This window comes from Hydra vulgaris, chromosome 12 (assembly GCF_038396675.1).
Source record: "Hydra vulgaris chromosome 12, alternate assembly HydraT2T_AEP".
In the NCBI taxonomy this organism is placed as follows: domain Eukaryota; kingdom Metazoa; phylum Cnidaria; class Hydrozoa; order Anthoathecata; family Hydridae; genus Hydra; species Hydra vulgaris.
Window position 1 is genome coordinate 77081736 of NC_088931.1, and position 16588 is coordinate 77098323.

At 28.4% G+C, this 16588-nt stretch overlaps 1 protein-coding gene across 2 annotated transcripts in view; it reads left to right on the top strand.

Annotated features, from left to right (window-relative positions):
• The window catches only part of LOC100201834 (rho-associated protein kinase 2), a 54522-nt gene extending 48002 nt beyond the window's left edge, over positions 1 to 6520 (top strand). For both annotated transcript variants that reach the window (XM_065814512.1, XM_065814513.1), the window contains exons 35-39: positions 81 to 216; positions 1875 to 1940; positions 2014 to 2140; positions 2232 to 2357; positions 6346 to 6520. In XM_065814512.1, the coding sequence (XP_065670584.1) occupies positions 81 to 216; positions 1875 to 1940; positions 2014 to 2140; positions 2232 to 2357; positions 6346 to 6358 (468 nt within the window). In that variant the 3' untranslated portion in view covers positions 6359 to 6520. The remainder of the gene's footprint in view (positions 1 to 80; positions 217 to 1874; positions 1941 to 2013; positions 2141 to 2231; positions 2358 to 6345) is intronic.
• Positions 6521 to 16588: the final 10068 nt, after the last annotated feature.

A 16588-nucleotide genomic window follows, 5' to 3' on the forward strand; every position in this document is an offset into this window, starting at 1 on the left:
CATTTAGTATTGTATCATTATTTAGATATTTATTTTTTATGTTTAAATTTCAAACATGTATTTAAAAATATTTTTTTTAGGATAAAGCTGCTTTTATCATGCCATTTAAAAATCATCAATTTGTTGTAATGCACTATCATATGCCAAATGCATGTGATATGTGTCAAAGACAGATGTGGCATATGATTAAACCACCAGCGGCTGTCGAATGTCGAAGTATGTTACCTTAGTTTTTTGTTTTAAATATTTCTTTCTATATTTGTTTTACAAGAGTTACTAATTTAAGTGAAAGAAAGATATCTTTGGAGATATTTTCACATAAAGTTATTTAAATATATTAAAGAATTTTTTTTTTTTTTTTTTAATTTTTTTCTAACCAAACAAAACAAGGTCTCATTTGTGAAATTCAAGTTTTTTTATTTTCACTTTTCACAATTCACTTACAATCATTTTACTGTATTTTGTCTGGTAACAAAAGTGTTAACAAAAAAAAACCTTTCCCAACAATTTTAAATCCTTTATTGTAAGGTTAATTGGTGTAACATTGACACATCTTTAGAAAATATATTTTTTCTCTTGATGTGACAAAATTATTTTTTTGTGAAACATTTTTACGTGTTTACCAATGGTATTGCTGGCATAAAATTATTTTGATGTAAAACATTTTTACGAGTGACCAATCATATTGCTGCCATAAACTGATAAAAAGTTTAATTAGTCATGTAATATTATTGATAGATAATTGATTTTGTTGATGGCATGCAACTCCTAATGTTACTCTTTATATGGGTAACATAGACATTAGATTTTTTTGTGACAGACTTTTTGATGTTTATTTTAATTCCCACAACAACAAGATTTTTTAGATCTTTAGGCTCTGATGTTTTGCTCTTAACAGTTTTATGCAACATTATTAGGTGTGGATTTCAGCTTTCTGCAAGTGTCTGTTTTTAGGTCTGTTGACATTTGATGTATTGGTACATTTTTTTTTAGGTTACCTCTTTTAGTTTAGTGCTTGCTTTGTTTGGTTCCATTTCATGTAATTGTGATATATTCATCAGATGTAAAATATTCCATCAACTTTTGCTTGATTTTTGGCCCATGGGGTGATAAGCATTCCTGTCAATGTTACCCCAAAACTGAAATATGCTTTTAAAAAAAGAATGTTACAAAAAAATCTTAAATGCTTAGTATTTGTAAACAACATAACAACACATGTAAAATGATATTATAATATGGTTTTACTCATTTTTTAACCAAAGTTTTTCAGTAATAAAAAAGCTAAAAATGTTAGTTTATACTTGTGGTATTGTGTTGTTATTTATACTTACTATTATACAGATAATAATAGTTATATTTATTCAACATCTGGCTACAGCATCTGTTAAAATAATTTAAACAATAGTGGTGGGTAAAAACATTTACTTTAACACATGTCAATGTTACCCAATTGTGAAAGTGTTACCTTGCTTAAAATACTTAATTAAATGTTTATTGTATGTTAAAATTGTAACCTGATGCTATTATTGGTATTTTGAAAAAATTGTAGCAATTTTTTTTGATTAGTTTGAAATTATATTTACAAGTTTCTGGAAACTATTGTTTTTTATTTTGGAAAGAAAGTATTTTCCATAGGGTTTCTTATGCTTGGAATTAGTTTTGTGTCATCACCAAATAAATTAATGAGAGTTTTGTGTCTTAATTTAATATCTTATAAACTTTTAGAAATCATAAAGTTGAATTAAAACAAAAAGCTAAATCTGTGAAAAGGAATTTTTATTTATTCAATTTTTATAAAATATTTTTCTTTGCTTATATAGTTTATTGAAATAGATTTTTTTTAATTAAGTTTTTGTGATTATTGTTTTTATCAGGGTGCCGTGTAAAATGTCATAAGGATCACGTAGACCGAGAAGAAGATGTCATTCAACCATGCAAAGGTTTTTTGTCATTTATCAACTTAGATTTTAGATTTTTCAATTTTGAAGGTAGTGTAATAAAGTTTTTTTTTAGTAACTGTTGATCTTGCTACTGCCAAAGATTTACTAATACTTGCTAATGATGTTGACGAGCAAAAACAATGGGTGCAAGAACTATCTAAAAAAATTATTCGCAAGGATGTCGGAGCTATAAAAAAGAAGTTTGTACCATTTAAATTTTAAAAAATTTTAAATTAACAACAATATTAGATTATTAATAAGTTTCAACTTTTTAAATTAATTGAATTTTAGAAGCACTGATGTTACCACTAATGTAATATCTCGAACGCAGTCAACAAAATCATTTAAAGGGAAAGATAAAAACCCTAATCGATCAGTATCTGTTACGTCTGGAACTCAACTGGGCCAAATGAAAGAGTAATTTAACTTTTTATTTTCTTAGTTTATTATAGTTCAGGGTGGCCAGCCAACTGGAAATCAGGGTAAAGTCAGGGAAATCAGTGGAAAGTCTGGTATTTTCTCTTTATTTTTTCTAAAAGTCAGGGAAACTGTTTGATTGTGACAGTGATTGAACCAAAAGTGTATCATTATTTTATTAATAAGTCACAAAAAAATACAGTATCACAGTCTTCTGTTTCATCAACATCAACTTTCATTGCTTCTGAATCCAAACCTTTTTAACCATCGCTAATTATTTCAACAAATCCAGTACAGCAGTACCACCTTTCTCTTTATTTATGGCTCAAAATTATATAACATTCTGAAATACTTTGTATGCTATACGTTATGCAGCAACAGTTTTCTTACAGATTATGTTCGAAAATAGAACATCTATTTCGGTCTATATTTCCTGACAGTTTTAAAAAAAATAATTATTGGGAAAACTAAAGAAGCTTATAACATCACACATGGTCTCACCCATATTTCCATGATCTAGTTTTAAAGGCGGTCTTTAGCTCTAAACACATAGTTGTATGTTTTGATGAGTTTTTGAATAAATTGGTACAAAAAGGTCAAATGAATATTTATATTTGTTATTGGAGTGTTATTTAGTCATGTGTCCACAAGATCACATCTCAGTGCATGACCAAGAAACACTTCAGTATTTCTTGGTCTTGCACTTTTTCAAAGTTGGTCAATTTGGTTAAAGTTCGAAACATCTATTTTTGAAATAGGATCATGTGGCCTACATATTATATATGGTGCGTTTCAAGCAGGTCATAAAAAGATGAAATAAATGTTTATGCAGTAGTCAGAAGTTTTTATAAAATTTTTCATGATCGTACTGCTCTTATAAAATATTTTGTGAAAGTGATAAGTTTCCTCTGAAATTTTGTTCAACAAGATAGGTTTAAGGTGTATCTTAATGACAAAGAGCTTTAGATATTTATGATAATGTGGATACGTCACAGTCTTAACTACCTAATAATTATATTTTAAACATTGTTACTGATGCTGTCAATGATCTTATGATGTCTGCTAAAATTGCTTTTTTCAACATTTGGCTTCAATTGCAGAGCAGTTCTTAAGACTTTTTTAGACAAATTCTCCATTAGCACCATATAATTATGGGGTTTAAAGCTAAATCAGCTTTAAACCCTATTATTATATGTTCTAATTTTGACTTAGGAAAAAACAAAGTACTGATTTGCTCACAATCCTACATGAATCTAAATTACAAATTATTATGTTTATGATATATGCATAGTTATTTTATGAATATATTATATGTATATATATATATGCATATTTATTTTATACTATTGTTAGACTGCTGTTATATATTTATTTTATACTATTGCTAGACTGTTTTATTATTAGACTCTGTTGTTTTTTTTATAAAGTTTCAAGTTTAATCTGCTGCATTTTATTTCAATTTTGAGAGACTGGTAAAAAGCTAACTTTACTTCATAGTCATAATATAGAAAGGGCTGAAACCTATAACAATATAGAAAGAATTATATATATATATATATATATATATATATATATATATATATATATATATATATATATATATATATATATATATATATATATATACAGTATTGGACAAAACATTTGCAACCAACATCGAACAATGCTAAAAAGTGTTCCTAATTTTACATGTCTTAAAAAAGAAACGAACTATACTACCACAGCAAACAGTTCAGAAGTTTGGAGTCATAGCATGCCATGACATGAGCAATCAGGTGACAGCACACAGGCAGAATTTCGTTGACAAGTGCCATTTTGCAGTGGACAAAACAAGTGCAACTTTTTTGGTTTGTTTCATTTTCTTAAGTCTGGTCCATGTCAACGTTACGGAAGTTTTTTAATAATTAAAGGAAGTTTCCAGAAGCATGCAGAAGCTTCCAGAAGTTTCCAGAAAAAGCATCTGGAAGCATCCAATAGCATCCAGAAATATTCAGAAGCATCCAGAAGCATGGGAAAGAAGCATCTAGAATCTTCCAGAACAGGTTCACACAGGTTCATTTTACTATATAAGAGACATGTAAATCGACATGTTATTCAGTCAGTATATGGAAGTCAATCAGTTAGTATTATCATGACAGTTTATCGAAGTGAGTTTTATCAAAGTGTTTTATCGAAGAACATCAATACAAGAAGTGAAATACAACAAGTGTTTCATTACATCAATACAGTCCACATCCAACCAAGACGTTGTGTTCCACAGAGCATTATTGTATCATCTCAAGGTAAATGTAACACGGTAAGCCTTGAGAAGCGTGATTATTTATTTTTATTATTTTTATGACTTCAAGTGCAAAAATGGCTCCTGACAGTCTTGGATTGGAACTAAGAAAGAAAATTATTGGCGATTACGTAAGTGAAATGTCACAAAAAAGTATTTGTGATAAATATCGCGTGAAAAAATGGACCGTATCAAGACTATGTTCCAAATATCGTTCTACGGGGAAGCTGGCAGCAGATAACAAAGGTGGAAGACCGCGTTCCACCACTTCTAGAGAGGATTCTATGATCGTCAGATCTGTCAAGAAGGATCCCTGGATATCATCAGTCGGGATACTAAAGCAATTAGAGCTGCCTGTATCGGACCGAACAATCAGACGACGTACTATTGAAGCCGGATTGTTTTCTCGACGCCCTGCAAAGAAACCGCTGATTTCACTAAAAAACCAGAAGAAAAGACTCCTGTTTCCTACATCTCATATTGACTGGAATGTGCAGAAATGGCAAACTGTCCTGTTCAGTGATGAATCGAAGTTCAACATCATTGGGAGCGATGGCATTTGCTGTGTACGTCGATCGGCCGGAAAACGCCTTGATTTACGTTACTGCCATAAAACCGTGAAGCATGGTGGAGGCAATGTAATGGTCTGGGGGTGTTTTTCTGCTAACGGTCTAGGTCCAATACATCGAAACGATGAAATAATGGACCGTTTCATGTATAAAAATATCCTGAAAGATGTTATGTTACCTCATGCTGAATGGAATATGCCAATAAAATGGGTTTTTTAGCAAGACAACGATCCGAAACACACTGCAAAAGTAGTCAAGCAGTGGTTTCAAGACAACCACCTATCGGTGATGGATTGGCTGCCTCAATCTCTGGATTTCAACCCTATCGAGAACCTGTGGGAGATCGTCAACCGCAGAATTAATCGTGAAGGTGTTCGTAATAAGGATCAACTGTTTGAACAAATCCAAAAGGCCTGGGCAGCGATTCCACAAAGTTTCATTGATCACCTGATTGAATCTATGCCTCGAAGATGCAAGGCTGTGATCGACAACAAAGGATTCGTCACGAAATATTGATAGCAAAATACAGCTTGGTCAACATTTTGTCGAGTTGCACTTGTTTTGTCCAGAAGAAAATCAACTTTTTTTAATACTTTTGATTAATTTATTAATTTTCGTGTACAAATAATGAACTTTGTGATGAATAAAACATGAAGAACTTTGTCTCTAAACAGTTACATAGTTATTTCTCTAAATTGAAAAAATGCAGCACTTTTATATAAAGAAACTAAATTAGCATTATTTGGTTGCACTCGTTTTGTCCGATACTGTATATGTATATATATATATATATATATATATATATATATATATATATATATATATATATATATATATATATATATATATATATATATATATATATATATATATATATATATATATATATATATATATATATATGTATAATGTATCTTTTAAATTACTTTTTTCATTATAATATCTTTGCTATCAACTGGAAAACATTTACAAGCAAGATTTGTAAAAATTAAAAAAAGTAAAAGTTCACACTAAAATATAAGTCGGGGAATTTTATTGTACAAAGTGGCTGGCTACCCTGTAGTTTTCTTATGAAACTTATATTGTTATGCTAAATTGTATTGTTTAAATGTATTGTTTCTTATTAATAATATATTTATAGTTTACCCGAATGAATTGGATCAAATTGAATGATCTTTTGTTGGATTGCGTAGATGTGCAGAAAACTTGAATTTAAAATAAATTCATTGTTTGACTGTTCAGTAGTCGAGTCATTAGCGTGAATGCCATTCAATAGACCATAATTTATAGCGCTTATTATCTTTCATCGATTGCTTAACTCGAATACTTATATGTTTTAATTGAAATGAACAATAAAGCTTACAATATTTTAGTTAAAAAGGCTTCAGGCCTGATGAACGGTGTTGCTTTCCTGTTAATTTTTTTTTTTTTTATAATTTTTTTTTTTTTTGGATGAGCTGAGTAATCGTTCGATATATATATATATATATATATATATATATATATATATATATATATATATATATATATATATATATATATATATATATATATATATATATATATATATATATGTATATATATATATATATATATATATATATATATATATATATATATATATATATATATATATACATATATACATACATATTATATATTATATATATAGATTATATATATTATATATATCTATATATATATATATATATATATATATATATATATATATATATATATATATATATGTATAAACTTAATATTTTTCAAACGTAATGAGAGGGGGTGGGGTATTTAGTAGTTTTTTTGTTTTTTTTTAACTTTTACGGCGTTACATAACAACGCTATATATATACGGGTTTAATTAATAATAATTTATTAGCGTTTTTTAGATTTCTAACAGAATTTTGTTTTATACGAAAAGGATTTGAATAAATGTCACATTTGCTCCATAATATTTGTATAGCTGAAACTTTACCTATTTTTTTGTAACATGTATTTGCTTTTTCTTTGCTAATTTTCAATAACTTGCTATGATTGATTTAACTAGATGGAAAGGAACCGTTCAGTAATGACTTATGCGTTGACTTTAGCTGCTGTATTTTTTATGCATAATTATATATGTATATATTATATATATTTGATAATAAGTTGCTATTTTATTTTATGTAATGCCAAAATGTAACAACTGTCTAGTACACAGTCAGTTACATCATATAACCGATGTGTAATCTGCTCGATATGATCCTGTTTTTTAATTTGTACAAAGCTGCTACGGAGAGTGGAGTATTTCAGGTCAAAAGTTGAATGAAATTGTTTTATGGCTTTTATCAATTAGGTTTACAATAAAAAGCAGTTTGAAAGTGATAATATATTTAAAACAATTGGGTATGTTTTGTGTTGCTTTTTTTTTTTTTTTTTTTTTTTTTGCCTGAAAACACATTTATATATAGAACATACAAAAAGAAGGGTAATATAAACAAAGCACAAAATTAAAATACTATAAGTAAAAAATATTAACGAACAATTAAAAACAAAATGTTAACCAACAATTAAAAAAAAAATGTGTAAAAAGGAAAGCAACGCAAATACAGACAGTATTTTGAACACGTTCTAAAGGAATTTAAAAAAGGCCGTCTCGAAAAACAAAAACTTTTTATAGTCTGATAATGCTGGTTCATATCATAGATATGATATATATTTGAGGCACTTAATAAGTTTGCATAGATAAGTTTCTTTAATTATTGAGAACAGATTACAAGGAGCCATTGAAAGGTAAGAATCAATGCTATTGTGAGAGTGCGGCAGCAAAAAATATAAACAGTCGATTCATGCAGGTAATAGCTTGACTACAGCAGAAAACGTTTACACAGCGTTACACTATGGAAATCGTCAGGTTCTTGGTTAAAGATCATCACGATCACCCTGTGTCATGTAACCCCAGTACTACCCTCTCGTGTCTTTATTGGGCTCGGGAAATAAATTCTGACTTAAAATTTCCTAGCGTTGAGGTTTTTGGTTGAGTAAAGGCTAGAGATGTTGTCTCGATAAAAATACTATTTTAAAATTAATGTTAACTGCATCCAGCTACTGTCTTGTTCTTCATCTATTAAGTTCTTCATCTATTAAGCCGTAGATGTAAACCTGTGTTCCATTTTTCCTACCTAGAATGAATGTTGGATCTTCTTGACTTAAGAATGTTTGCTTGCCTAGCTATACCACTCATCCAGTTATCCAGTAATGAGGGTACTCATCAAACTAAAACACTCAAAGATGATATCTTTACTAATAACTTTTCAAAATATAACACTCAAAGTAGGATCATAAAAACCGATGTAAGTGATCATTTTCCAATCTTTTTTACTTCTAATTCAATATGAAAAGAAAAATCTGACAGGTTACCAAACAAAATAATGTATATAAAAAAAGTCAAACAAAATAATATATATAAATAAAAATAGTATTAAAATTTTTCGCGGTCACTTATCGCTAATAAACTGGCAACAACTTATTAACTACAAAGACAAAAATAAAGTTTATGAACATTTTTTCTGTGAGTTCAGTAACGCTTATGAAAAAGCATTTCCAAAGCAAGAAAGAAGAGTCAACCTCAAAAACTTAAAAAGTCTATGGATTTCACAAGGCCTCATCAAATCTTCCAAGAAAAAACAAAAGCTCTACGAAAAATATTTTTAAAAAAAGCTTACAAAAATGAAAAAAAGTATGTTATTAAAAGTTTTTTGAAAAACTTAAGAAAGAAGCTTAAAAAATTATTATTCAAATCTTTTACAAAATAATATTGGTAATAATAAAAAAACACAGGATGTTATAAAAGAAGTAATAAGAAAGGAAAAGCTTGATCCAGGTAATATCCTGCCAAACCATTTAAATATTGATAGCAAAAACATTGTTATAAATCATCAAAAAAAATTGCTGAAAGTTTTAACAATTATTTTACAAACATCGGAAGCACACAAGCTAATAAAATAATTCAAAGTAAAAAAATATTTAAATCATATATAAAAGAAGTGGACTTTGTAATGGACGAGTTTGACTTCTGATGAGCTTCGAAACGCATTTAAAACAATACAATCAAAAAAGAGTCCGAGCCTTGATGACATAAGGTCTCAGGTGGTTAAAGAAGTTTATGATGTTATTGAATATCCGCTATTGTATATCTTTAATCTCTCATTAAAAAGTGGAGTTTTTCCTGAACACTTAAAATTAGCACGCGTAGTTCCGATATATAAAAGCGGAGATACTACTCTACTTTATCAAACTATAGGCCTATCTCCATACTTTCATACTTCTTGAAAGTACATAATGTATGACAGACTTTTTTCATACCGCCAAAATCACAATATCCTTTTTAATAACCAATACGGATTTAAAAAAGACCATTTAACTGAACATGCAGCAACAAAGTTAGTTAACAAAATTTTGAATGGATTTGACAAAAATCAATATACACTTGGAGTATTTATTGATTTGTCAAAGGCGTTCGATACAGTGGATCACGAGATCCTTCTATACAAACTTAGTAATTATGGTATAAAAAATCTAAAATGGTTTAGTTGCTATCAAAACAATCGGAAACAAGCTTTATATTTCAATAAGTCTTACCCTTTCCTTGGAACCATTACTTATGGCGTTCCCCAGGAATCTATTCTAGGTCCTTTGCTTTTTCTTGTCTATACTGAATTTTATTCTTTTTGCAGATGACACCCAAGCTTTCTGCACCCACTCAAATATTAAAACTATTTTTAACACAGTTAATCAATAGCTTGAAGAGCTAAGCGATTGGTTGAAGGCCGACAAACTTTCCTTGAACATTGAAATAAGAAAATGCATTCTTTTCACAAAACTATCAAAGTCAGACACATTACCATTAAAACTTCTAGATATTTTAGTTGACAAAACAAAATTTAAAAAAATATTTTCTGTGATGCTTCTTGGAGTCATTCTAGATGAGCATATTAGCTGAAAAGAGCATATAAAGTTGTTAGAAATTAAAATATCTAAAAGCATTGGGATTATGCATAAGACAAATATATTTTAAATAAAGTATATCTAAAAGGTTAATATCTCTTATTTTTTAAAAACTTTTACAAGGCTTGAATTTTTTTTTTTTCATTTACACAATAGCTGGAAATGCTTATGGTTATATTTATAAAAATGAATTTGTTTGTATTTATATTTATAAAGATACATTTACTTGTTTATTTTAATTATACGAGTTCTTATATTTATATATATTTAGACATCTTATAATTTGTGTTTATCTTATATTTAATTGATATTGATTGTAAAATATAATTGAAATTAACGGGGCAAGAGGATAAGACCATCGTCTTCTGTTTGTTCCGGAAAATTTGTTACGTTAACAGCTTTGTAAAAAATTTTATATTGACGAAAAAATAAAAAAAAAGATTATATAGTACAGCTCTAAAACTCAGTTTATTTGTTCTGAGGCCGGTTGGTAGCAAGGATCTGTGTGGTAGCACTCTGATAGGCTGATTCTATCAACAGATGTTAAATATCAGAGTATTAACAGTTCCGTGTTACCCATGAATGGTGTCCCTGTTAGTGCTTTTGATGTGCAATGTCAAGTCCACATTTGAAGCTCTAAGTTACGACTTTGGATTAATTAGCAGGATTGAGATAACTGCACAGCTCATTGCTTGGGGTGTCATGCCCTATCTATGAATGAGTTAAGTTCTCTTTAATTTATACCATTGCCATAATAACCAAAAATATTAAACATAAAAAACCATCACCACCTGTTTCAATAAATCTTCCACAAACATAAAAAACCATCACTACCTGTTTCAATAAATCCTTCAAAAATTTTCGTGGTCCTCAAAGTAACTTTTCATCATTTAAATCTTACTTCTTGCAAAATTAACTTGTTTTACTTGCTCTTTGTGAGTCACTGCTGTGACTAAAAGATTCATTAAGTGCATTAAATGGAGGCGGCAAGGCAAGGGCTTTTGCTCTTGATATATCTAAAATTGATATATCTTTTAATAAGTTTTGGCATGCTGGTCTTTTCCATAAGCTTGCTTCGTATGATGTATCTGGAAAATTTTTTGAGATTATCAAATCATTTTCTTTTGACCGCTATATTAATCGCATCCTCAAAAGCCAACACTCATCTTAATTTCCTGTACTTATAGGTTACTTTGTGGTTCTATCCTTGGTCCTGTATTCTTTTTCATTTACATTAATGTAAATTTTCCTGAAAATCTTACATCTAAAGTGGCTCTTTTTGCTGACGACTCGATTATATACTTCTGCCTTGATAAAAAACTATATGTTTGCGATCGCTTAAAACAGACAGCCGATCTTGAATCTGATCTCTTTTCTGTAACATGTTGAGACTTGCAGTCGCTTGTAAACTTTGACTACGACAATACTTCATGTTGCTCTAAAAACTTTTATTTGTCTAGTTTTTTTCCCCGCACTTTAATTCTTTGGGACACTCCCACCTTTATGTTTTCCTGAATCATACAACTTAAAAATTTTTTATCTTCTGTCAACTGTTTCTTTGCTTTTAACTTTTTTATTTCTTGGTCTTTAACTTTATTCTTTGTTTTCTAGTAAGTCCCAACTTAATAGTGGTTGCTTGCAGTCTTGTTGAGAGTGAATTACAAAGAAAAAAAATCGAAAATGTCCGTATTAAAAATAGTTGATAAAACATTTTTATTAGTTGAAGTTATTATGAGCGTCAGTTCGTATCACTCAATGCATTACTTTGCAGAACTTATAAGATTGTGAAGATGCTTTGATATTTGGAAAAGTGTTGATCAATTATATAGTGGTATTAAATTTGTATCAAGTCGGATACAAGTTACATTTGGATAGAAATGTAGTTTGTATCTATTGAGTATATTTGACTATCAAGTCTTTTTTTTATTTCCTTCATTATCGTTCATCATTCTTCTTTAAAGTCCAACAGATAAATGCCTGAAAAATATAACCTTAAGATAATAGAAAAACCTAATAAGCCTGAAAAAACAAAAAACGAGAGATGGCAGACAACTATGCGGTCTTATTTTCAGTTAAGAGAGTGGTTATAGTGCGTCATTTATGGAGAAAATTGAGTTTAACACGCAGATGATAGCTTGAATTCGCCACTCTTTGCAGATAACATTGGGAAAAGTTAAGTTAAAAAACTAAAGTTAAAAAGTTATTTAGTATAAATTTTTTTTCCCATCATTATATTTAGTATTTAGTATAAATTTTTTTTCCCATCACTTTATTTAATATTTAGTATGAATTTTTTTTCCCATCATTATATTTAATATTTAGTATAAATTTTTTTTTCCCATCATTATATTTAGTATTTAGTATAAATTTTTTTTTCCCATCACTTTATTTAATATTTAGTATGAATTTTTTTTTCCCATCATTATATTCAATATTTAGTATACATTTTTTTCCATCATTATAATTATTATTTAGTAAAAAATTTTTTTCCCATCATTTTATTTAATATTTAGCATAAATTTTTTTCCCATCATTATATTTAATATTTAGTATAAATTTTTTACCATCATTATATTTAATATTTAGTATAAATTTTTTGTCCCATCATTATATTTAATATTTAACATAAATTTCGTGTGCAAGTAAATAAATCTAAATATATATTGTTTAAATACAATTTTTTTTCCTAATATAAAGAAGGCGGAGACTCGTAGAAAATCACTAAGTCTTGTCATCAAGGGCCGCTAAAACCTTAAATAAAATAAAATAGTTAGATAAAAACATGGCTCGGTAACTATAAATACCAACAGTGGTTAAATATGTATAGTGTTTGAATAAAATTTTCTTTCAAAATAAATTATCCAAATAATTTAGGAATCAATTAAAAGCAAATATTCAAAAATATAGAAATATATCATCAATATTAGAAATTTCTTTTAGTTTTTAGTCCGGTTAAAACAGTCAAAACATAGTGTTCCGGTTAAAACAGTCAAAACATAGTGTTCCGGTCAAAACAGTTAAAACATAGTGTTATGTTTACAATAATTAGCATAGAGCTGAAAATTGGTACAGACGTTGGGGACATTATTAAAAATAAAATACTAAAGTTCTCCACTTATCCCACAACTGCAAAAAAAGTTATTCAAGAGCAAATGTTAAAAACTTTTGTTTTTTCCTTAATATATTTTACTATCTGCTGTATCAAACATGTTCTTCCTGTTTTTCTCTGATCTCGGATAAGAACAATAAAATATTGCGGGGTTTTATTTAATGCTTAGCCGTTCAATAAAAACCTATATTAAGTTAAAATTAAACTTTTATAATTGTAATATAATAAAAAGTGAAACTTAAGAGCGTTAATTTACTTTATAATAATATAATCATCAAAACTTTTTATTAAAAATGTTGCCAAATATAAATACAAAAAAGTCGAGAAAAAAAAAAAGATAATCTAAAAATTATTTTCAACAATGCAAAAACAAAAAACAAACAATGGAAAAAAATATTCAAAATTATATATAACAAAATTATATATAACAATATTGTATATAACAATTATTACGATTAAAAGTTCAGAATTAAGGTGGTACCAGGGTAAAGGCAACTTTTTTAAAAAAAATTGAAAACTATTAATAGACTTTAGCTCTTTTCTATTAATCAAAAAAAAAAAAAAAAATAAAACAGTACAAAAAAAAATTTTTTAGTAGTGATGTCATTAACTGTGCACATAATTATTTTAAGACATATTTTAAATAAAGTATGTCTTAAAAGTTTATACTTTGCATGTGCTCATAAATGCATTAGCTACCGCAATGTTGCCTGGGCAAGTACTTACCAATCAAAACTAGCCTTAGTCTATAAAAAACAAAAGCAAGCATGCCGTATATTTACAAATGGATATATTAGTGTTAATCTAATAATGAAAGAACTGAGAGTTAATAATATTTATGAACAAAACATCTACAGCATCCTTCAGTTTATGTTTAAATTAAAAAATAATTTGGTCCCAAAAATATTCCATAATTACTTCCAACTTATTGATCATAAATACGAAACAAAACATTCTATGCAGAACTGCTATATTCCAAAAGTGTCTTTGAGACAATCCAAGTTTTCAATATCTAAAAGAGGACCACAATTGTGGAACTCATTTCTCACAAATGAGATTAAAACGATAAACTCTTTTCAACATTTTAAATGCGTTGTTAAACAACAGTTACTTGACCTCAACATTACTGAAACAATCTCTTATTTTTAAAAAACTTTTACAATGATAAGGCAAGATTTTTGAAGGCAAGATGATAAGACCATCGTCTTCTGCTTGCTCCAGTCAATTTGTTACGTTAACAGTTTTGTAAAAAAAATAATTTTATACTGACGAAAAAAGATTATAGAATAATTATAATACAATTAGTGTCATTTTACCCCCAAAACTGCCTATTCTTTCATCTAATATAACTAACTCAAAGATTGTCAAAAATGTTTGAAAATTTGAACATAAATTCTTTAATGTATTTGGAATGTTGTCTGTAAACAGAATTTTTTAAAACATTTTTAATTTTACCAGGTTGACATTCAAACTTTAAGATATAAAAATTGAGGGAAGTTTGGGACCGAAACATGTAAAAATAAGTTTAAAAAAAATTAAAAAAATTTGCTTCATAGACAAAATTCCTATATGTTCATCTTTAAACCTTCAAAATTTTAGCCCTTTATCTATTTTCTATGAAAAGTTATTTTTTCTGAAAAATTGAGATTTAGAGAGAAAAAAAAAGTTGCAAAAAAGCTAAAATAAGTTTAAAAAGTAATATATTTTAAATATATGGTAACATTAACTATTTTATATTGGCCATAGCCATATGTCTCTCCCTCTTCAAATTTATCTTTATAATTATACCTTTTTCTCATGGCTCTGAGCTTTTTAAGTCTTTTTTAACACAATCTTCTGTAATATGGTCCGATTGTTTGACACGATGAACATCTTTATTATGAGTTTCCTCAGTAGTATAAAAACCACAATTTACGCCTAGTTTAATAAACACAGGAAGTAGTCCTGTAGCATCATCATTACAATTAATAACAGCAGAAGCTACAGACATTTTTAAAGTACTATTCCCAACATAAACTTGTTTTGGGCATTTGTCCAAATAATATTATTAAGAAACTCGTTAACGTTTTGAGTTTCACCATGCATACATTTTTTCAAAAGTTCATCGCAACGAAGATCTTTAAAAGAAAATGCTGGTTTAACTATTTCAGAGACAGCTGTGTCAATACTGATACTATCTTTGTAGGTTTTACCAGTAATTTTGTTTCTTTGAAATTTACACCAGGTTTTAGCTGTGCGAGGACAATCGTGACTCAGGACCATCGTGCTTACTTGAATGGTGTAAAACTGCAACAATTGATTTCTTCATTGCATAAAAATTGTTGGTATTTTGCCTTATGACCATGTCATAATGATTTTGCAAGGTATTCATCACTTTTTTAGTTAGCTTTCCTTTCCCATCTCCGATTCCTTTACCATGAGCCAGTTTTTTCCCCTTATAGTTAGCTTTAATTGTGCGAAGACGTGCCCCAGTACGATTTTGAACATGTTTTACACATTTTCCTTTGATAATTTTGTAACTTGGATATAGGATCAGATTTTGATATCTCGTCAAAAGATTTAATTATATTTAACCTATGTAAAAGGTACATCGTAAGTTATGCAATCGTTCTGATTGGTGAAACATTCTTTTTAAACCTTCAACTTCCATCGCATCTGCACTGCCAGTATGTTTAATAGAACATATATGCCGAGCCTTCCAATCGATATAAATAACAGTGTCCTTTTTATGCACCCATCTTTCACACTGCTTGCATTTCTTTGATAAAACGTCAAAGTCTATGCATTTGCTTTTCGAAATCAGTGTCATGATACCATCAAGGGATGAGTAACCCCTTTTTTGCCATGTACCACCACCACTAACTTTTGTATTCTGGTAAAAATTACTATTTGTGTTTTCAAATAAATTAGAACAACTCTTTTTCCACCTTTAGTCGTTGATTTTTGAGATGTTTGTGCATAAGCATTATGAAAATCACAGCTCAAGTCATCAAACGTCGTTTGAGTCATCGGTGGAGGCATATTCTTGCATCAGCAAAATGTAATTTTAAATATAATAATAAAAATAAAATAAAAAATACAATAATAATAATATATTATATATACAATAGTTAATTTTTCGCTCTAGAAGAAGTTTTAATTGATTCATGTTTTAATTAATTAAAACTATTTCTTTTAGTTTTGATTTGAAAATATTTGTTTGCAAAACCTTTTGATGTCGTTTCTGATTACTATACTCCATAATTGGGTGCCTCTAGCTGCAATAGAAAACTTAGTGGCGTCAAAG